General features: G+C 43.9%; 1 protein-coding gene across 4 annotated transcripts in view; it reads right to left on the bottom strand.

The window, feature by feature from the left end:
* The window catches only part of LOC133505125 (kinase suppressor of Ras 1-like), a 72,240-nt gene that overhangs the window by 42,146 nt on the left and 7,608 nt on the right, over nucleotides 1-22,486 (bottom strand). For all 4 annotated transcript variants that reach the window (XM_061828085.1, XM_061828086.1, XM_061828087.1 and 1 more), the window contains exons 2-3: nucleotides 7,476-7,620; nucleotides 1,869-2,226 (exon numbers count right to left, since the gene is read on the bottom strand). In XM_061828085.1, coding sequence (XP_061684069.1) covers nucleotides 1,869-2,226; nucleotides 7,476-7,620 — 503 coding nt within the window. The remainder of the gene's footprint in view (nucleotides 1-1,868; nucleotides 2,227-7,475; nucleotides 7,621-22,486) is intronic.

The raw sequence follows: 22,486 nt of genomic DNA, 5'->3' as shown, positions 1-22,486 counted from the left end.
TCATAAAATAGAGCCACAACGTAAGAGTATAAGCCGCATGCGGCTCTAGAGCCGCTGGTTGCCGACCCCTGATCTAGAAAATGCCTATGACAAAGTACCAAGGGAGGAATTCTGGTACTGCATGTGTAAGTCTAGTGTGGTGGAGAAATATGTCAGAATATTGCAAGACATGTATGAGGGCAGCAGAACAGTGGTGAGGGGTGCAATAGGGGTGACAGAAGAATTTTAGGTGGAGGTGGGACTGCATTAAGGATCAACTCTGAGCCTCTTTCTGTTTGCTGTGGTAATGGATAGGCTGACAGACTGGACTGGAATCCCCTTGGACCATGATGTTCGCAGATGACATTGTGATGTGCATTGAAAGCAGGGATCAGGTAGAGGAACAATTAGAAAGCTGGAGCCATGCACTGGAAAGGGGAGGAGTGAAGAGGGAGGAAGAAGAGTGAGGTTCCAGAGAGAAGTGATTGCGAGGCTCAACGACTTCAACTGCAATGGTGAGTCTGGTAAGGAAGTGAAGAAACGAGTCCAAGCAGGTTGGAACAGTTGGCGGAAGGTGTCTGGTGTGTTATGTGACATAAGAGTCTCTGCTCGGATGAAGGGCAAAGTTTATCAAATAGTGGTGAGGCCAGCCATGATACTGATACATGATACAGGTACTAAAGAGACAACAGGAGGCAGAGCTGTAGGCTTTAGAAATGATGATGTTGAGGTTCTCGCTAGGAGTGAGCAGGGTGAATAGTATTAGAAATGGGCTCTTAAGAGGGACAGACAAAATTGGATGTTTTGGAGACAAGGTTTGAGAGCAGAGTTCGATAGTTTGGACACGTCCAGAGGTGAGAGAGTGAGTATATTGGTAAAAGGGTACTGAGGATGGAGCTGCCAGGCAAAAGAGCGAGAGGAAGACCAAAGAGAAGGTTGATGGATGTTGTGAAAAAAGACATGATGGTATATGGTGTTAGAGAGGAAGATGCAGGAGATAGGCCTACATGGAAAAAGATGATGTGCTGTGGCGACCCCTATTATATTTATATGGTTTTGTAAGTAAAGATTAAACTAAATACCGCTTTTTGTCTCAAATATGAAAAGTACAAATACTGTATATGTATACATATTTTAAATTTTCTGGTACCCAGAAAACCCCAACTACTTTGCGTTTTTTCACTTTTCTTGGGTGGTTCTGGTCCCAATTAACCGCAAAAAATGAGGGGTTACTGTATTATAGTACAAACCTGAATGTGTATGGAAACAACTTGTGCAGTATTGTGCAAAGATGATTGGTGTTCAAGATAATAGACTACTCAAATCAACAGTCTACGTAAAACTAGAACTATGTCATTCATCCATCCATTTTCTGAGACGCTTATCCTAAGAAGGGTCACAGGATTGCTGGAGCCAATCCCAGCTGTCATCGTGAAGGAGGCAGGGTACACCTTAACTGGTTGCCAACCAATCGGAGAGCACATTGAGACAAACAGCAGCAGTCACAATCACACCTAGGGGCAATTTAGAGTGTCCAATGAATGCATGTTTTTGGGATGTGGGAGGAAACCAGAGTACCCGGAGAAAACCCACACAGGCACGGGTAGAACCTGCAAACCCCACACAAGTGAGGCCAGGATTTGAACCGCGGTCCTCAGAATTGTGAGGCCAACACTCTATAGCTGTGCTACCGTGCCGCCCAGTGACTCCAAGTTCATGTTTTCTACTTGAATCTTCATTTTTTTTAGGTTAATAAAATAATAAAATAGATTCGTCTTTACTAAACTAGATGTAATTTATGTTTAAAATGAATTGTTCCTTTTTTGTGACAGAAATGACAGAACAGAAGATGTTGGCGGTATTGTCATGAGTTCAACATTTCAACCCACTTGTAGCTTGTAGGCTCCTCAGTGCGGTTCACCATTTGTAAGTCATGACTCTTGCTTCGTGCTGGTCCAGTGGAGATGGGCATGAGCTGCAGCCACTTACGGGAATGAGGTGGTTGTGTATGGGCCGTTTTGGGCGTTTGTATCTTAGAAGCTCGGAGTGTGGGCGGAGTGTTCCTGTCCAGCGAAAAGGCATCAAACATTTCCTCAGACGGTAGGTAAGGTTGGTTGTCACCCCAACATGGAATTACGGATATGGAGATGGAACGACCTTGGCTAACTGTGGGCTGCTGTTTGCTGGAATGAGTGACAGCAGGGAGGCCATCAGTGTGCTGAGGGGAATTGCGCCTCAGGTCTCCACCTAACAGTCAGTGTCAAAGACATAAACAAGTTAGAACTGTATATATTGTTTGTACACAAAATTACAATCACACTTCATAATTGCTCAGATAAAATTCACAATGACGCACAATCAATAATGGGAATTTTATGCTTCATGTCACAGATCCATCCATTTTTTATAATACTTTTCATCATTAGGATGACAGGTGAGCTAGATCCTAGCCCGGCTGAATGGGAAAGAGGGAGGCACACCTTGGACAAGCCATTACCCAATTTGGGTGGGCATGTGTGAAAAACAAAAATTCCTTTCAATGGGTAACTGAAAGGCGTCAATGGACCATATGTACAACAACACAACGAGCTTCTCTGGTGGAAAGATTAGGTCACGTAGAGGTTTCTTGTGTCTGTTTGCTTCACTCTACTGGGAAACCATCTGATAGAAACATAACCAAAATCTCTACTCGTGTGATATCACAGGCTTGTGTAAGATGTATATTCAATAGTACAGCACCGGTACTTTTTGATGTCAAAATATGATCAAAACATTTACTTTCTTTAGTGTATTTGTTTAAATATAGGCTGAACATGATTTGCAAATCATTGTAGTCTGTGTTCATTTATGTTTGACACAACATCCTAACTTCATTGGAATTGTTTTTGGGCCCTGTAAAAAATAACATTTATTCGCTTAAATGACAATGAAGAAGCTGATTGTGTGTCTGTACGCAACACCATAGGGATAGTGCAAATTTTGCCATATCCACTGCCATAACAACAATTAAAACATCTCAAACTAGAAAAGAGCTGAATTGGACAGTGACAATTTAAGAGCTGCATGATAAAGCTGCTGTTTTTTTGGAATCTAAAATGAACACAGCCGCACGGCTTTTTTTTTCCCTACAGATTGAGTAATTTTGATTGCCTCCAGTGTTTTACAAACAAAAAATCTTTTTCATGAGAGAACTGAACCAAATCAGTTTTTGAAATGATGTGTTGTTTTTGCTTGGTCGCTCTCTACCGTTAAGAGGTGAGCAAGTTAGTTGGGAGCGAAAACAGAACTGTTGATGCGTTCTGTCACTCACTTTCGAATCTTCACCAAATGGCCAATGAGCAGTCAGCGTCAGTCAAGTGTTAAGGGATGTGAGTCTTGCAATTAAGTAATTAAATTCTTGATCAGTGACCCTACTAGTTTCTGCCTTGCACTATTGTCGGGACACACCCTCACATTCTGCTGGTCCAATCAGTTTAATTATTAGTAATATATACACTACACTAGTGCACGTTTCATGACTTGAAAGCGCTCCCTTTGCACATTTGTCTTTACACTGGTCTATAACTGGAACCACGAACCTGTAAGGACAGTCTGTATAATGTCTCCGGCAGTCGGTGGAGCCCTGGTACGACATTCTCGTTGAGTACGGAGAAGAAGAACAAACAACTCAGCCCTATGAGATGTAGTTAATGCGTAAATGTTGTATGTATGGTATTTACAACAAATCTTTTGAATTCAAATAGAACTACATAAGCATATCAAAAGGAATACCAAAAACTTGGACTCCTGCTTGATTACTCAAGTGATTATTTGAATATACGGGAGAGCCCTTTGACTTTACTTAATTTGAACATCTGCGATTGGTTGGCAACCGCTTCAGGTTATGCCCCATATCCTTCCCAAAAAAAAGCTGGAATTAGCTGCAGCATTATCGCGATCCTTGTGAGGATAAGTAGCTCAGAAAATGGATGGATCATTTGAACATATTCATTGGTTACACATGATTAAAATATTAGAATCACATGTTTTTAGTACAAGAGGGTTTTTTTTATCAGTGCAGTCACAGCCATGTGCTATATTTTTGGGGGATTCGTCCACATTGCTTTACATCTGCTCCGGAAACCCCTGCATTTCCAAAATAATTATGCTCCAACAACTGGCTGCTGCTGCACCCGGGCAGACTGATAAAAAGAGTCCTTTGCATGTACTTTATTTGAACATGCATGTGATTAAAATGTGATAAAATGACTTCATTTAGCCCCTCTTCTCGTAAAGGTTTTTTAATTTTAACATATTTAATCATGTGCAACCGATCTACAAGTTCCAATTAAGTAAATTCAAAGGACTTTTTTTTCAGTGCATGTGCCAGAGTCACAACAAGCAGTTGTGAGGGTAATGGACAACATCAGTCAATTGGTCAATTAATAGGTGCCCATTTTCATTGTCCACGAATCCTCAAAAGGGTCGTGGGAATGCTGGAGCCTATCCCAGCTAACATTGGGCAAAAGGCAGACTACACTGAACTGGTCACTTAATTGATTCATCCATCCATTTCCCGTGCCACTTATCTTCACGAGGGTCACGGGTGTGCAGAAGCCTATTCCAGCAGTTATCGGGCATGAGGAGGGCTACACCCTGAACTGGGTGCCAGCCTATTGCAGGACACATAGAGACAGACAACAATCATACTCACATTCACACCCATGCTCAATTTAGAGTCTCCAATTACTGCATATTTTGGGGGTTTGGGAGGAAACTGAAGCGGCCAGAGAAAACCCACGCAGGGATGGGGAGAACATGTAAACTCCACAGAGGCGAGGCCAGGATTTGAACCCCAGTCCTCAGTACTGTGAGGCTAATGTTCTAACCAGTTGTCCCACAAAACTGCCAAATTAATAGGTGTCCTCACAAATTCATTAATTGCACTGGTTAACAAATACATTGAGCCCTTGCCTCTTTACATTGTTGAAATCAAATGCTCCTGAGCACTAATCGTTCATGTGTCTCTGATGTTCACTTTTATTGGAACAGTTTCCCAGGTTCATTTCACTCTATATTTTTTAACTTTACTGTGAAAAAGTAAGTTTTTGTGCAGACACACTTTGTGTATATGAGGCCCTTGATGTGCTGAAGAACTGAAGCGTGATTCTTCCTTTGAAATTATTGTTCACTATCCGTGAGACACAAGTGATGCATTCATTGAACTTCGTTTGTGATCTATAATTTGTTTGCTCAAGGAACGATGTACAACTCAGTGAACACACTCATGAGTGATTTTAACTGTAAGTCCTGACGTCTTCAGCTTTCATTTGCAGCTTCTAGTCAGTGTGGAGTTTGCATGTTCTCCCTTTGCCTGCCTGGGGTTTTCTCTGGGCACTCTGGTTTCCTCCCACATCCCAAAAACATGCAACATTAAAGTCCCACTGACGAGAAAAACACCAAGTCACAAATAAAATATAACGGGCATCCTCATTGGGGTTACACAGTTGAGAAAAAGCATATCTTTTTCTACAGTCATGGCTTGAAATACTGGCTGCCTTTTGCACCTGCCTCAGCAGTGCTCGAACAGCAGCCGCATCTTGCTCCTGCCTCGGCGGTGCTCGATCCGGACCCGCCACCTCTCGCTCCTACCTCGTTAGTGCTTGTCATTTCTGCCTTGGCAGTGCTCAACGCATCTGTTCCTGTTGCTTGGCTCTTGCTTTGTCAGTTTATGTGCCTCGTTACCAGGTCCCAGCATTCCTGTGCCACCATTGTCAAGTCTAGTCTTGTTTTTATCATGTGGAATGTTTTTAGCTTTTAGTTTTTTCAACCTCGTTTCTTCTTTTATGATCTTGCCTTTTAGACTGCTTACATGTGCCTGATTTGACCTCTGCCTGAATTAAACCACCCTTGTAAAAGCCCATCCTTGCCTTGGAGTCTAAGTCTTACACTTAGTCCGTGCTTGTGACAGGGCTTCGAGCACAGCGGTACGGGAAACTTACTGCCATCTATCTCCACCTTAAAGAGCAGTCCGCTTTGGCCTCTCGGTTTGCGGTCCTCGTAGACCTGGATCACTAGAGGAGATTAATAGACTAGGTGCTGCTTCTTCATTAGTTTTTGTTGCAGTGTCGCCCGGCCTGTGGAATCCACCTCTTGCTCCTCTTTTGTCGGTGCCCAGTCCGCGGCGACCAATTTTCGCCAGTGCTGTCCAGCAGATGCATTCAATCAGCGGCTGTCACCTGCTCATGCTTACAGCCGCTGCCTCTCGCTCCTGTTTCAGCGGCTCGCGACCAGCAGCCGCTGCCTTGCCCTTGCTTCAGCGGCAACACCTTGCCAGCAGTGTCCACCACGTGTTCATAACTCGTTGATACTGGGCCCGCAGCCTGTCCCACAGCATTCACCTTGTGCTCGTGTCCTGGCAGCCCCCGGCCCATGGCGAAGTCCCCTTGCTTGTCCGCTCAGGCAACCCTCGGCCTCTTGCTACAGGGCCACCCAACCGACGCCCAATACTTCTTGCTTCTGCTTCAGCAGCTCACGACCGGCAACCACTACCTTGTTCTTCCTGTGGCAGGAGTGCCGCTACCTCCCACGCCTGCTCTCATTCCTACTTTTGATTCGGTGGTGCTTGACTAGCATCAGCCTCTCACTCCTGCTTTAGCAGTGCTCGATCAGCAGCCATCTCGAGCTCCTGTCTCGAGGGTGCTCAACCCGCAGTCGCCTTTTGCTCCTGCCTCAGTATTGCTGTACCAGCAGCCACCTCTTGCTTCTGCCTCAGTGGTCCTCGACGAATGGCCGTCATCTGTTCCTCTTGTCTGGATCTTGCTTTGCCATTGAGATTATCCTCACGGACATCCGCCTGAGTGGCCCTAAGGACCCTGGTGCTTGGCATCCTGGTCGACCTCCTGAACTGTTCGACCAAGGGCCTCACTTATGGTGGCCTGGATGGCCATCAGACTGACTAGTGTGGGGATCTGAGCTCTACTCCGGCCCCCTTCCATCCACTCTAGGTTGGTGTTTTGTTTTTTGTTTTGTCCCGTCTGGGGTCAGGCCTTGGGAGGGGGTACTGTCAGGGCCATGGTCATTAAACCACCCTTGTAAAACCACACACTCACCTTGCATTTGGGTTCTATCCCCATGTATCATGCTTGTAACAAAGCTAAGCTTGGATTGGTAGTTTCTTTGGTCAACTTTTGACTGTTCATAGTTGACAGATTTAATTTTCATCAAAGCAAGTTATTTTTTTACGGTGTTTAAAGGGATTTTAAAACCTATAGAGAAATGATTCGTTAATTGTTCTTCTCAAAAGAGTTTAACAAAAACTATTAAAATATATTTTAGTCAGAAAAAGTTTAACATGACATATGTTGATAGAAGAGAAAACATCCAGATGTTGTTGAGATTTTTCAATAAATATTTAGTTTGGCCAGCGACTTAGTCCAAGTTTTTAATTTTGGCCTTCTGTGAATTTGAGTTTGAGATCTACCCTCCAAACAGTGTAAATTTCTCATTCACCTCACCTCTTTCTGTCAGACTCTTTAGACAGGAGAGGGCAGCAGGGAGGCGTGATCGATCCTCTAAGTTGCATCCCTGGCGCTTCACTGTGTCCTCCACATCAGAGGCCATCTGCAGCACACTGTCCACTAAGAGGTTCTCTCCTGTGGCCTGTGGTACACATGGATAACAGAGTTTGTTATCAATCAAGAGGAAAATAATATCTATTTACATTTCAGTCTTCAGAAAAGGACCCCAAATTGACAGGTTTTAATTGTGCCTTAAATAACTTCCAGCACCTCAGATACCATACACTACACGAGCAGTAAATATTTTTTTTAAAGTATTATTATGGGAGGTGTTTATCATTTTTTAAAGGCATTAAAAATCTTGTTTAATAGGATTGCATTTTGCAACACAAACATTGTATTCCAGCATGTTATTCCTCGTGAAAAAATTGCATTTTTCTTTTGTTTTTCTGTTTTGGGATTTTTGTTTTGTGGAATAGTGGACAACTGGTGAGAACATTTGCCTCACACTTCTGATAACTGGGGTTCAAATGCTGGCACCGCCTGTGTGGAGTTTGCACATTCTCCACGTGCTACGTGAGCTTTCTCCAGTTACCTCCCAAATCACACAAACATGTGGTAGGTTGATGGAAGACTCTAAATTGCCTATAAGTGTGAATAGTTGTATGTTTATATGTGCCCTGGCTGGCTACTGTTTTTTTGTGAACCCGCTCTCTCGACCAAAGATACTGCAGCTGCGATAGGCTCTAGCACATCCGTAACCCCTGTAATTATAGGACCCAGCGGACGATCTGTCTTTGCCAGATCGTCGCCACCCATGCCTCGTTCCCGCACTTCCGCATTCCTGACGCCAACCTCCCGTCTATCGACCAACGCCTGTTTCCTGACTAACCCCGTAAGCCTGTCGCTCCTGTTCCTGCTGCTTGTGCTGCAACTTTGGAATGAATAAAGACTTTCTTCTAACTGCCTTCCTGTCCACCGAGTCGTGCATTTGGGTCCGCCCTCGAGTCCTGGTTGTGACTCAAAAATGAGTATGTAACCTGAGAAGTATAATTCTGCTGAAGTTTGTTTTTAGGTGGTTGCAATTCTGGCTCCAACAGTCTGCCACTGAAGTATTCTCAGGCAAGACACTGAACTCTAATTTCCCTCCTGGTCAGTATTTTAAATTAGAGGCTGTTCTCACCTGCCTTCCTTGGTTAAAAAAAGGAAATTACAGTATCGCATCAAACGACATTTTGTTGATTTTAACCGAACATTGACTAATGTTTCACCTGTGTGGGATGACAAATTAAGAGCTTTGTCAAGCCTTGCTTATCCCAGGTTGCCATGCACCTTTAGCAGTGTGAGAGTCCTGACCGGCTCTCCATTTAAAGGGTAAAGCTCCCCATTGTCCCTGTGTATTACACAGTGGACCACAAACAGCAATGGGAGCTTTCTTAAGGATTTGCATACGTTCTCAGAACCATCTATGAAGCACCAGTCTCGCTTATATTAGGACTCACTGCAACAGAGAAACTTTTTTTGATGTTGGGTGAAACGCTAAACACGTTCCTTTAAAGATACTCCCTCCCTATTCACTTACTGCACTTAGAATGACCTAGGATATTAAGACAGTCTCGGTCGGACAGTCAGGACCCATTGTTGTTGAAATTATAGCCAAAACAACCTTTCAAGAATAGGGCTAAAATATTTATGAGCAGTTATTATTTCTGTTAACATTCATAACAATGTGATCATTACTCTTAAAAAAGGGACATGTTTCCATAATCAGAAAAAGGCACTTTAATAGCATTGGCAATAAATAAATAAGATAAGCAAACTTAGAGCCCAGAACAACAATATTTACATGAGTGATAACATGAAGAAGTATGTGACTTATGTAACTGTGGCATGATTCTATTTTTTGACGAGTTAGCTTACATGGCAACAGGGTGGATGACAGGTTGATACATCCGCCTCAAAGTTCAATGATTATGGGTGCAAATCCAGGCCGTAGCCTTATTGTTTGGAGTTTGCGTGACCTCCTTGTACCTGCGTTTTTTCCAGATACAGTGTTTATTTTTTGTTTGTTTCACCTGGTCCAAAAACATGTTCTCCCTGCGCCTGTGTTGGTTTTCTCCGGGTACGCCGGTTTCTTCCCAAAAACATGCATTGATTGGACACTCTAAATGGCCTGGAGCCGAAAGTGTGATTGTGAGTGTGACTGTTGTTTGTCTTTGCGTGCCTTGCGATTGGCTGCCAACCAGTTCAGGGCATACCCTGCCTTAAGGCTAGATGATAGCTGGGATAGGCTCCTTCATTCCCATGACCCTATAGTGTTCTTTGCATTGTTGTTGATCTTTAGTGTTATTGTATGTGGCTCTCGGGATACGTATTTTGTCCGTTTTTAGTCAAATTGTGTACTCAAGGTGGCTATTTATAATGTAAATGTTCTTAATCATTCCATAAAAAAGCAACAACAACAAAAGTCCCAGTTGAAAAACTTAATTGCTCAATTGCCTTACTCCAAGAGATCCATCTGAATGACAAAGAACAACATAAGACTGAGGAGGGACTGGGTAGGTCACGTTTTTAGTTCATCATGCAAAGAGGGGAGAAAATGAAGTGTGGCCATCCTAGTGCATAAAGCACTAAGCCTCAAAGTTGGTAAAACATGCCAATAAAGGCGGTTGCTACATTTTGACAGTGAGAACTTTAGGAGGAATGAAAATATCAATGGAAAAAGACAATGGAAAAAGATTTGGCGACCCCTAACGGGATAAGCCGGAAGGAAAAGAAAAAGAAACTTAAATTCTAAATTTTATGTCCTAAATGAAGATGACCCAGCTTTTTTTTTTTTTTTTTTTTTTTTTTTTTTAGAAATCTCATCTGTGTTAAACTCATTTGTAGAAGGAACTCTCTTAATAGATGGAAATTTTAACTGTGTGGTGAATCAACATTGAGATAAACAACCTTCAGATCAGGGCATAATTTCAAGAAAAACAATGTTGAAGTCTGATTATAGAAATGGGCTTGGTCCATGTTTGGCGTCAAAAACACTCCAAAGAACGACATTATACTTTTCCAAAGTAGATAGTAGTCATTCTGGAATATATGTTTTGCATACAAAAAAGAGACATGTAGATTGACACATTCTCATATAGAGCCAATATTAATTTCAGATCATGCTCTGATTGTCCTTACTCTTGATGTGAGTATAAAAAATTACTCAAATCTCTGATGATTAAATGCAGTCATTTACAATAATTCAAAGGTTGTACAGAACATCAAGGAAGAATAAAATTATTATCTAGGGTACAATGATAACAGAGACAGAGATAAAACATCAACATGGTATAGAAATGGGTATGGGAAAATGACAAAAAACAATCAGATTTTGTTGCATTTTTCTAGACAATGTTGTACACATAATACAAAGCAGAAAATGAGAATCAGACTTTGCACTAAACTCTGCGATAGCTGATGCATACCAACACCAGGGCAGTGCCTGGGCATGCCTCAAATACATACCTGTGTTTACAGCGAACAAAGAACAGTAAGAAAAATGACAAAAGTATAGTATCCTTCAGAAGGGGATGGAAAACTTTCCAAATAAATCCGCCTCTTCTACCAAAATGCCATTGTTTTAACATAAATGCAGTGTAATTATCTTTGTGTCATGCTCACAGTCACATTAAAATCCACTCCCAGGTCAAAAGAACAGGAAAGCTGACGGACTAAATGGGAGCGGCAGATCCACACTGACAGGCACATGCTTATTGAATGTGCATGCTTCAACGTAACAAATAAATACCATTGCATAGGAGTATTGTCTCTGTCAAATAATGAAATCCAAGACTCAAGCAGCTGAAGAAACAGCAACTCACAGTAAAAAACACCACACACTGCTATTGCTTGACACAAATAGAACTATATCCAGAAAGAAAGCAAGGACAAAGAAAGTAAGTACAAAAGTAATTTCTTTGCACCTTACTTCAAAGGGCACATTCAGTACAGGTTCTTGTACTCAAATTACACTACCATGTCAACACGGTGTACAGCACGTCAGAGAGCTGGCTCTCATAATCCAAGTGTTGTTCCAATGTAATACCCGGCCGGGTGCAGCGAGCTGCACAGAAACACAATGTCAGAGTTCCAAGTCTTCCCTGCACTGTTATCACACTCCCTCTCTTCCTATCCCTTCCCTCCGACCAATCTCCTCCTCTATTTGTTCATTCCCGCCCTCCCTGAACAAGTCTGGCTGGGTAGCAATTCAGTTGCCTTGTTTCCATCCATGCCAACACTATGCATCATCAGACCCTGGTGAGGAACATGGGAAAGCCCAAGACTCACAGGACACATTACAGAGGCCTTGCAATTTGGCGTGCATTCCCAATGGGTCTCTGTCTGTTGTGCTTTCAGTCATTTTAGGCTGTGCTGTGTTTATTATTTAGTCCTTTCTCAGTCCTCACTTTTTCTTTGGCACAATTTATTCTGTTTACGGATGCATTACCAATTCAATGCATTCAGGGCATGCTATTGACAAAGGACTATCAGGGGAAAGTAATAATGCCATAGTTCCTTTTTCATAATCTGCAAGTTTTTCCGCCTAAAAAAAATCTTGAAGTGTATTATACCGACAGTGTGTATAAGTTATTTGACATATTTGAAGATGCGTTTTAGAAAAGCAATCCATTAGTTTTAAATCTTGAGATTCATAAGTTTACGTTATACCTAGGTTCAGATTTAAAATGCTAGAATTCATCTACTCTGATATTGCATGTAAGCATTGAGGGTGTGATGGACCCAAGTGTTTAGCTTTGACATTGTGGGTTTCCAGAGGTATTTAAAAAATAGCGGCTTGTTGTCCGGAAAATAGAGTAAATTACTTTCCTCCGTTACCAACATTCAAATAGTAAATTCCTATTTTAATTAATGTAGAAACATACACCCTTTTTCTTAGTAAATAAAATGCTTACATTTAAAGCAACTTAAATAAAAAATAAAGTAAAATTTACCTTTTGGGTCGCAGTGTGTTGGCATTAGTGGATGGATATGGAGAGAGGGAAGGAAGACGTCTTGGGCTGAATTCACCTCCACGATTTCACTGGGAAATTCTCCAGTAGCTTCTTCATTTCTTCTATTGTCTGTGACCTTTGCTTTGTAATGCTAATCACTCTTTTGGGAATACTAGCTGTCTTTCATTACCATTTTATTGTTTAGGATAGTCGAAATAGTCAACTTAGCCATTAGGATATGAGTTCACAAGAACCGTAACAAACACCTTTAATATCTCCTTTCTTAAATCCACTGTGGTTCAACATTCCTTTTCTTTTTCTGCTGGTGGCACTGCTGTCTTTCTTTGGGCCCATGACAAAGAAAGTACTCAAAAATGTTTTTTTTTTAATCTGGAGAAGCACTCGCGAATGTGCGTGATCACACTATGACTGCCTGTGTGACACGAAGTAGACAGTGGCTTGTCTCGTCTGTGTTTGGCATCACTCGGCTTGACTCGGCTGCTTTTTCAGCATGGGTTCAGCTTTGCTCAAGTGTTCAGACGGAGAGAATTTGGTCTAACTCCGAGGCATTTTTTACGGTGATTTTTTTTGGTCGAAATGTGATTTGCTCGACCCCTGAGTCGTTCATACTCTGAGGCACCTGAGACATCTTTTGTTGTTAGAAGAGGCGTCTCACATTGTGTTCGTGGATATTCAACGCAGAAGTCTGAGATCTGGAGTTGGTGGTGCAGCTTAGTGAGTGTGAAACTATCCTTTTCAAATCTGCAGTAGAGGCTGTGTAAATCGTCAGATAGTCTAGTATTGTTCTCAATTTGGGGGGTGGGGGGAAGATTTTCACTCAAAATTAGTTAGCAATTGTAATCCATGCGAGATTGATTTGGAGTCGTTAGCACTAACTGTTTTTCAAACTTTCCTGCATAGTTCTTTGCAATTATAATTCCTTTGGTCAAGTGTTTTTTTTGTGTGCAATTGTACATGGCCCTACCCCCACTATTGTATGTGACCTCTTTAGCCTGGTGAAGTTTCTTAAGTTTGGCAGTGAACCATGGTTTGTTATTTATGAATGTGAAAAATGACTTTGTTGGTACACACACCTCTCTTAGGATGTAACAATGTCCGTATATTCATTCAGGCTGCAATTTTAATTTTCAAACACAGTCCAGTTTGTGGAGTCTAAAGAGGTTTGAAGTTCTATTTTTGCTTTTCTGGTCTACTTTTTCACAGATTTTAACAAAGGCTTCGCACATTTAAGTACTTGCCTGTATGTATGTTTTAAGTAGATTAAGTTGTGGTCAGAGGAGCACAGCTGCGCACAGGGTATGCATGGTTTACAGTAGTACAGCAGTGGTCGAAAATGTTATTTTCCCTGGTAGGACAGTTATCGTGCTGCCTGTATTTAGGGAGTTCGCAGTTGAGTTTAGCTTTGTTAAAGTCTTGGAGAATAATGGGGGTGACTCCGGATGTTTCTCCTCAATTTCATGTATTTATTCAGGGAGCATAAGCAGTGCTACGTTCATGTTATCTTGAGGCACTCCACTAAAGGAGCCAAAAAGAGACCGCGAGTAGAATGGCTTGCATTTAAAAAAACAGCGATTCTAAAAGCGGGCTGCAATGTGCGCTGGAGCTGCATGATGTCTGTGAACCATTTTTCATTGACCCAGAAGCATATACCAGCGCATTTTGTTTTCCTTGAAAACTCTGCGATGTAGTCTGCCTTGTGAAGATCAAAGCCAGGCAAGAGAACATCTCCGTCGGGGACAGCCTCACAAAGCCAGGTTTCCATGAAGCACGGGGTTGTGGAACCTCCAAAGTCTTTGCAGGTCTTTATCAGAATATGAAGGTCATCCATATTGTTGGGAAAGAAGTGTAGATATGTGAGGTGGCTCAAAGGCAATGCCAATCTGTGTCCCCGTATGGGGAGATTCACTTGGATCACTACCCCCTGCACCGCCATCGCTTCCATGCTCTAAAGACCACACTCGCTGCCCTGGTGAGTAACGCATGGAAAATTGAGTAGATTTGCCACAGTTGATGAAAAAAAGGCTGGGGTAGATTCCCTTGTGTATCTGTGTCCAGAGATGAACGAAAAACATAAAAACGGACAGTTCTAGCGAGCACATTACAGAGGCCAACACATGGTGAACTTATGAACATGACCCAAAGATACTTGAACTCCTTCACTCATGGCTGGATTGCCTTTCTGACTCGGAGAGGGAAAGCCACCCTTTTCAGACTGAGGACAATGGCCTTCGGTTTTGATGTTCTGATATTCATCCCAGCCCATTCATACTTAGCTAAAAACCGTTCTAGTAAGTGTTGGAGATCACTGGTTGTTAAAAGCTTCAGTACCATGTCAACTGCAAAAAGCAGTAACACGATATTGGTGTCACCAAACCAGGTGAGATCTAACCCTGTCAAGTGTAATGAGCAAAATGGATGAAAAAGGGAACCCTTTGTGGTGTCCAACTCTCACTGGAAATGAATCTGGCTGACTGCCATCAAAGTGGGCCCAACTATGACACCAGTGGTACAGGGACCAAACAACCTCTATCAGGGGGTTTTGTACCCCTATTCCCAGAACACCCTTCATAGGACACCCTGAGAGACACAGTGCAATGCCTTCTCCAAATCCACAACACACATGTAGATTAGTCGGAAAAATCTCACGCAACCTTGAGGACCTGGCTACAGCTGTCCACTTTTTCACATACATGATGAAAACTACGGTGCCCCCTGAATCTGAAATTTGGCTTCATGGCAGACCCTCTTCCCTAGAACCCTTAAATGGACCTTACCAGGGAGGAGTGTGATCCCCGAAAGTTGGAACACACTCTCCAGTTCTTCTTCTTTAAAAGGTGGACAACTTCCCCAGTTGCCAATCCAGTGGCATTATCAAGCCAATGTTGCAGTGGCGTGTCAACCGAGACAGCCCCAAAACATCCAGAGCCTTTAGGAATTCAGGGTGGATCCCATGGCCTCACCGAACTACTCCCATGCCCTTGTTTTTGCCTCAGCGACCTCCAAAGCTGCATTCCGCCTGGCCAGCCAGTACCTATCAGCTGCCTTGTGAGTCCCACAGGCCAAAAAGGCCAGATAAGACTCCTTCTTCAGTTTGACGGGGTCCCTCACAGCTGGTGTACACCAACGTGTTCGGGTTTTCCACCACGACAAGTACCGACCACCTTACGGCCACAGCTCCAGTCAGCCACCTCAGCAACAAGGGCCCAGACATTCGGAAAAACACCCACATTTGCTCTCGTTGTTGGCAGGAATCTCCAATGCCACATAGAGACGATTCCTGAAGTTGGAGGTATCACTGACAACGAGCTAGCAGATGCCCAGGCGAAAGCTGGATCGGTCGCGGACCAAACCAAAGTCGACCAACATTACAACACGTCAAAAGCAATGATGCGTAGGGCGACAATGGACGTTCGGCATCCCATGTATGAACGCAACAAATCTACGACCGCCAAGCAGACTTACCTACGGATGCAAAGACCAAGTGACATTGAGTCAGCTCCGGTGTGGTCATCATCCCGCCCTGAAGTACTGGTTGGCCAAGATTGGCAGGACACCATCTGCAGAAAATGCGCCCTGGGGGATGAGACTGCAGAGCGTGTCAACTATGATTGCCCCCATATCCATAGACCACCAGCAGAACCCCCTCCTCCAGATATGATCCAAACATAGCATAGCTCCAAACAACAGTCAGGTCCGCGTCGACCCACTGGAAGGTGGAGGAGGGCTCCCCTCTCATTCACCAGGGTGAACTCCAACGTACAGGCACAATTAGTACACCCATACCTCCTTGGCGCATCCTACCGTGGGCAACTCCAGAGTGGAACACAGTCCAACCCTTCTCAAAAGAACTGGAACGAGACCCCAAGCGGTCCATATAGGTGAGTTCAACTTTATCTCGTAGGAACTTCTCCACCTCACACACCAGCTTGGGCTCCTTTTCTGGTAGTGAGGTGACATTCTATGTCCCTAGAGCCAGTTTCTGTAGCCGTGGAACGGATCGCCAAAGTCCCGCCCAGGTACCATTGCACCCTATGGCCTCTCTCACATAGGTGGTGAGCCCATGGGAAGAGGGACCCATGTTACCTTTTCTGGCTGTGCTCAGCCAGCAGTCACTCACCTCGAGCCCTCCATCCCAACCTGGGTCTCAAGGTGGCCCCGGTGAGGGAAATCTGAATCCATTTCTGTCTACCATCATGGGGCTCTTTTGACTATGCTTTATCTGACCCCTTACCAAGAACCTGTTTATCATGGTTGACCCTACCAGGGGTGTGAAGCCCCAGACAACTTCGCTCCTAGGATCATCGGGACACACAAACTCCTCCACCATGATAAGGTGACGGCTCATGGACAGGAAACTGACATCCAAATACACCCACCTCCAGTCAACTGCCTAAAAAATGGAGGCACTGAACATGGTCAAATCTGACTCAATGTCCCCCGTCTCCACCAGAACATGGCAAAGTTCTGTCAGAGATGGGAGTTGAAGCTCGTTCTTACAGGGGACTCAGTCAGATGTTTCCAATAGACTCTAACATTCCTTTTGGGTGTGGTAGGTAAAACGAGCATCTTTCTCCATCATCAGAGCCAACTGAAGATGGAGAAAGATGCTCATTTTACCTGCCTTCTAAGTCTCATTTTCATTGCCCACGTGAGTGTTGGAAGTCCCCATCATACAAAGGAAGTCCCCAGTGGGCTCTCCAGCACCCACTCCAAAGACTCTAGAAATGGTGGATTCTTTGAACTTCTGCTTTGTACATCGGCAGAAACAACAGTTACGACCCGTGCCCCCACCCGAATGTATAGGGAGGCTACGTTCTCGTGCACCGGGGTAAATTCCAACATACAGGCACTGAGTCAGGGGCTGATAAATATACTCACACCTGCTCTTCAATCAAGCGGAATGGTACAGGAATTAAACTTGTGTGTGGAGTTGAGCCCAATTACATCCAATCAGAAAATCTCTGTCTCGCACACCAGCTCTGGGTCTTTTCCTGCCACTGAGGTGACATCCCTCCTCCCTAAAGCCAGGTACTGTAGTTGGGGATTGGACAGGTGTTCAGGGATCAGATCCCACTGACCGCCAAACAGCTCAGTACACACTCAAACATCTTGTGCCCCTTCCACAGGTGGTGACTTACTAGAAAGAGGACTCACGTTGTCTCTTCTGGCTTGCCCACCCAGGCCCCGGGGCCATTCAACAATTCATTTTTTTTTCTGTAAATATGGGGTCCTGTATGTACATTAACGAGAAAAAAGAATGAACACAAACTATTTTAACAACTGCCAACCATGCTGTCCAACTGTCTTGTGTCAACCATCGAGACCTTCATATTCTTGGGATTTACAGTCGCACAGGACCTGTATTGGGAGACAAACATCAACTCCATCCAAAAGCCCAGCAAAGGATTTACTGCTCGCGGCTTCTGAGGAACCACGGCCTGTCACAAGAGCTGCTGAGACAGTTCTACACAGCAGTCATCCAATCAGTGGTGTGTACCTTGTATCTTGTTGGCACCACCCTACGCCCCCTTGAAGACTTGTACGGCACTCAAACTAGATCCAAAGGACATCCTGGCTACTAGGTTCTCCAGCTCCTTTCATTAGGCAGCAAATCAAAACTAGGCATTCTGTTTTTTCCCCTCTTGCAATTAAGTCATTAAATTCTTGATCAGCGAACCTACTTTTTTTGCCTTGGGCTGTTGTTGGAACATACTCTCACATTCATGGTGGTCCGATCAGTATTAGTATTAATATTAGTAATATATACTACAGATATTGCACAATTTGTCACTTGAAAACTGCTCCCTTTGCACGATTGTCATTTCACCGTAATATAAAGGTGAACAGCGAATGGGTACGGGAACTCTGTATAAGCTGAACATAATGTGGGGAGTTGACGCTCTCTTAACTGCTCTAAATGACGAAGACTGCATCTTGGACAACTTTGACTCTTACAAGGAATAGTTCCTATGAACTGAACGTCTCTTGTTCTTTGTTCTTGTTAATTTGTTCTTTGTTCTGAATGTTATACGAGGCCAGCAGCAACTAAAAGTTTCTTTCGGCTTGTCCCAGCGTGTCATCTCAGATGAACACACACATATGTTTGCACAATTTTTTTATTTTTTTTACACTGAATTCCATTCCTGACGCTACCCTTCTCAGAGAGTGGAGGCCCCAGTGGGATACGAACCAAGAAGCCCTGGTTTACCAAACCAGTGTTCCAACCACTGAGCTACGGGGCCTCTAGGCTAGCACCAACGACTGGAGACAAATTCCTTGTGTGTTGTTATATACATGGCTATTACAGCTGATTCTGATTCTGGAAATGGATAGATAGATAGATGATTTTAGCATATGGTTGCAATATAGCAAAGAGTGAAAAATTTAAGGGGGGTTGAAGTACTATTCGTACCTTCTGTAGGTCCATTTATTTTCAGCATCATAAGGGGTCATTTACGCCATGGATTGGTGCTCTGGTCCCCCATCTAGAATCTGTTCACCATGGGTGATCCTATCAGCAGCCGTAAAGCACCAGACAACCAACCGCCAAAGATCATCATAACACACAAACCCCTCCACTGCAATAAGGTAAGTAATGTTAAGGTTTTTTTTTTTTTTTTTTTTTTTCCAAATAGTCCATCACCACTCGTGTAAAATCCATAACAGGTGGTTTGGAGGATAAAAACAGCCAATGCTGCTATTTCAATTGCATTATTGAACAAGCAGGAAGAAATAGTCACCATAGGTGGTGGTAGCTTCAACTGACATAATCATCATCAAAAATCAGAGTTGCTTAAAGGGCCACTGTCATGAAATGCATGATTTTTAGTATGTTATTAATGAACACAGACCCATGGGTTTTTTCACCACAAAACAATGATTTTGACGTATACAGCTTTTTGTAACTCCCACCATGAAAATCCTCTCGAGGGATTTGTTTTCGAGAAGAAGCAGGAAGTGACATATATGGCAGGACCGCCCTCAAGTGGTGGGCTCTTTTGTTTCTATTAGTTTTACCTCCGGGAAGGTAGCTCGTTCTTCCTTCGTGTTAGCCAACATGCCGGCGCATTGCATTGCTGGACATTGCTTGAACACTCGGGAGGATGGATTTACCCTTCATAAATTTGCAAGAGACCCGGTTCGTCGTGAAAGATGGATTGCACGGGTCCAAATTACGAGAGCTTCGTGGGTTCCAAATGACAGGTTGGTGTGTATACAGCTACTAAAAAAAAAATAATAGTTTGGGGCGGACCACATAATCCGTCTCTCATAATGTTAAGAAAAAATGCGTGTACGTATGACAGAGATGGTAAATGTGTCGATGTGTTCATCGGACGGCTTCTGCTTCGGGTTCGCCCACGAAGGCTGCCGTGTTGGCTCGGCTGTGAAGGCTGCCGTGATGGCTCGCCTGCAAAGGCTGCCACATGATACAACAACGCTGGAAAGCAGCCCGGCTCGAGGCCATGATAAGGCACCTCGGCGGCGAAATGAGCCACCCCGGCCAACAAGGCCGGCGGCGGGCTCGGCCTTGTCAACAAGGCTGACATCTCCGACCATGGAAGTGGATCGGACGGGGAGGATGACACTCCAGTCAGGAAATAGCCTGCCAATATATTACATCCTCATAATGTATGTTTACTTCCACGTCACTAAACAGACCAAGCCCACCTTCTCAGGGAGTGGAGACCCCAGTAGGATACAAACCCAGAACCCCTGGTTTACCAAACCAATGCTCTAACCACTGAGCTACAGGGCCTCAAATATTTAAGCAAGAGTAAAAAATGAAAAAACAAATGAAAAAAAAATTAAGAACAAAAATAAAACAATGCAAAACTAGAAGGTAGATTAAAGTAAAAACAAGGTCAGAGCAGACAAACTTTCACATGCTTGAAAGGGATTGGGGGGAGTATATGCGTACCCCTTACCTCTGATCTCTTTTAACTTGCGTTGGCTCATTGTAGCATGCAATTATAGTAAAAAGACTATCTTCTTCTTCTTTTCCTTTCGGCTTGTCCCGTTAGGGGTCGCCACAGCGTGTCATCTTTTGCCATCTTAGCCTATCTCCTGCATCTTCCTCTCTAACCCCAACTGCCCTCATGTCTTCCCTCACCACATCCATAAACCTTCTCTTTGGTCTTCCTCTCGCTCTTTTGCCTGGGAGCTCCATCCTCAGCATCCTCCTTCTACAATATACTCACTCTCTCGCCTCTGAACATGTCCAAACCATCGAAGTCTGCTCTCTCGAATCTTGTCTCCAAAACTTCCAACTTTGGCTGTCCCTCTAATGAGCTCATTTCTAATCCTATCCAACCTGGTCACTCCGAGCGAGAACCTCAACATCTTCATTTCTGCCACCTCCAGTTCACCTTCCTGTTGTTTCTTCAGTGCCACCGTCTCTAATCCGTACATCATGGCCGGCCTCACCACTGTTTTGTAAACTGCCCCTTCATCCTAGCAGACACTCTTCTGTCACATAACACACCAGACACCTTTCGCCAGCTGTTCCAACCTGCTTGGACCCGTTTCTTCACTTCCTGACCACACTCTCCATTGCTCTGTATTGTTGACCCCAAGTATTTGAAGTCGTCCACCCTCGCTATCTCTTCTCCCTGTAGCCTCACTCTTCCCCCTCTACTTTTCTCATTCACGCACATATATTCTGTTTTACTTCGGCTAATCTTCATTCCTCTCCTTTCCAGTGCATGTCTCCATCTTTCCAATTGTTCCTCTGCATGCTCCCTGCTTTCACTGCATATGACAAAATCATCTGCGAACATCATGGTCCAAGGGGATTCCAGTCTAACCTCATCTGTCAGCCTATCCATTACCACTGCAAACAGGAAGGGGCTCAGAGCTGATCCCTGATGCAGTCCCCACCTCCACCTTAAATTCCTCTGTCACACCTAAGGCACACCTCACCATTGTTCTGCTGCCATCATACATGTCCTGTACTATTTTAACATACTTCTCTGCCACACCAGACTTACGCATGCAGTACCACAGTTCCTCTCTTGGTACTCTGTCATAGGCTTTCTCTAGATCCACAAAGACACAATGTAGCTCCTTCTGACCTTCTCTGTACTTTTCCACGAGCATCCTCAAGGCAAATAATGCATCTGTGGTACTCTTTCTAGGCATGAAACCATACTGTTGCTCGCAGATACTTACTTCTGTCCTGAGTCTAGCCTCCACTACTCTTTCCCATAACTTCATTGTGTGGCTCATCAACTTTATTCCTCTATAGTTCCCACAGCTCTGAACATCCCCTTTGTTCTTAAAAATGGGAACTAGAACACTTTTCCTCCATTCTTCAGGCATCTTTTCGCCCGCTAGTATTCTGTTGAATAAGTTGGTCAAAAACTCCACAGCCATCTCTCCAAATTGCTTCCGTACCTCTACCGGTATGTCATCAGGACCAACTGCCTTTCCATTTTTCATCCTTTGTAGTGCCTTTCTGACTTCCCCCTTAGTAATCATTTCCACTTCCTGGTCCTTCACTCTTGCCTCTTCAACTCTTCCTTCTCTCTCATTTTCTTCATTCATCAACTTCTCAAAGTATTCTTTCCATCTATTTAGCACACTACCGGCACCAGTCAACACATTTCCATCTCTATCCTTAATCACCCTAACCTTCTGCACATCCTTCCCATCTCTATCCCTCTGTCTGGCCAACCTGTGAGATCCTTTTCTCCTTCTTTCATGTCCAACCTGGTGTACATGTCTTCATATGCCTCTTGTTTAGCCTTTGCCACCTCTACCTTTGCCCTACGTCGCATCTCGATGTACTCCTTTCGCCTCTCCTCAGTCCTCTCAGTATCCCACTTCTTCTTTGCTAATCTCTTTCCTTGTATGACTCCCTGTATTTTGAGGTTCCACCACCAAGTCTCCTTCTCCCCTTTCCTACCAGATGACACACCAAGTACTCTCCTGCCTGTCTCTCTGATCACCTTGGCTGTCGTTGTCCAGTCTTCCGGGAGCTTCGGTTGTCCA

Source organism: Syngnathoides biaculeatus, chromosome 8 (genome assembly GCF_019802595.1).
Source record: "Syngnathoides biaculeatus isolate LvHL_M chromosome 8, ASM1980259v1, whole genome shotgun sequence".
NCBI classification, from domain to species: Eukaryota; Metazoa; Chordata; class Actinopteri; order Syngnathiformes; family Syngnathidae; genus Syngnathoides; species Syngnathoides biaculeatus.
This window is presented reverse-complemented; position numbering and strand designations above follow the sequence as displayed.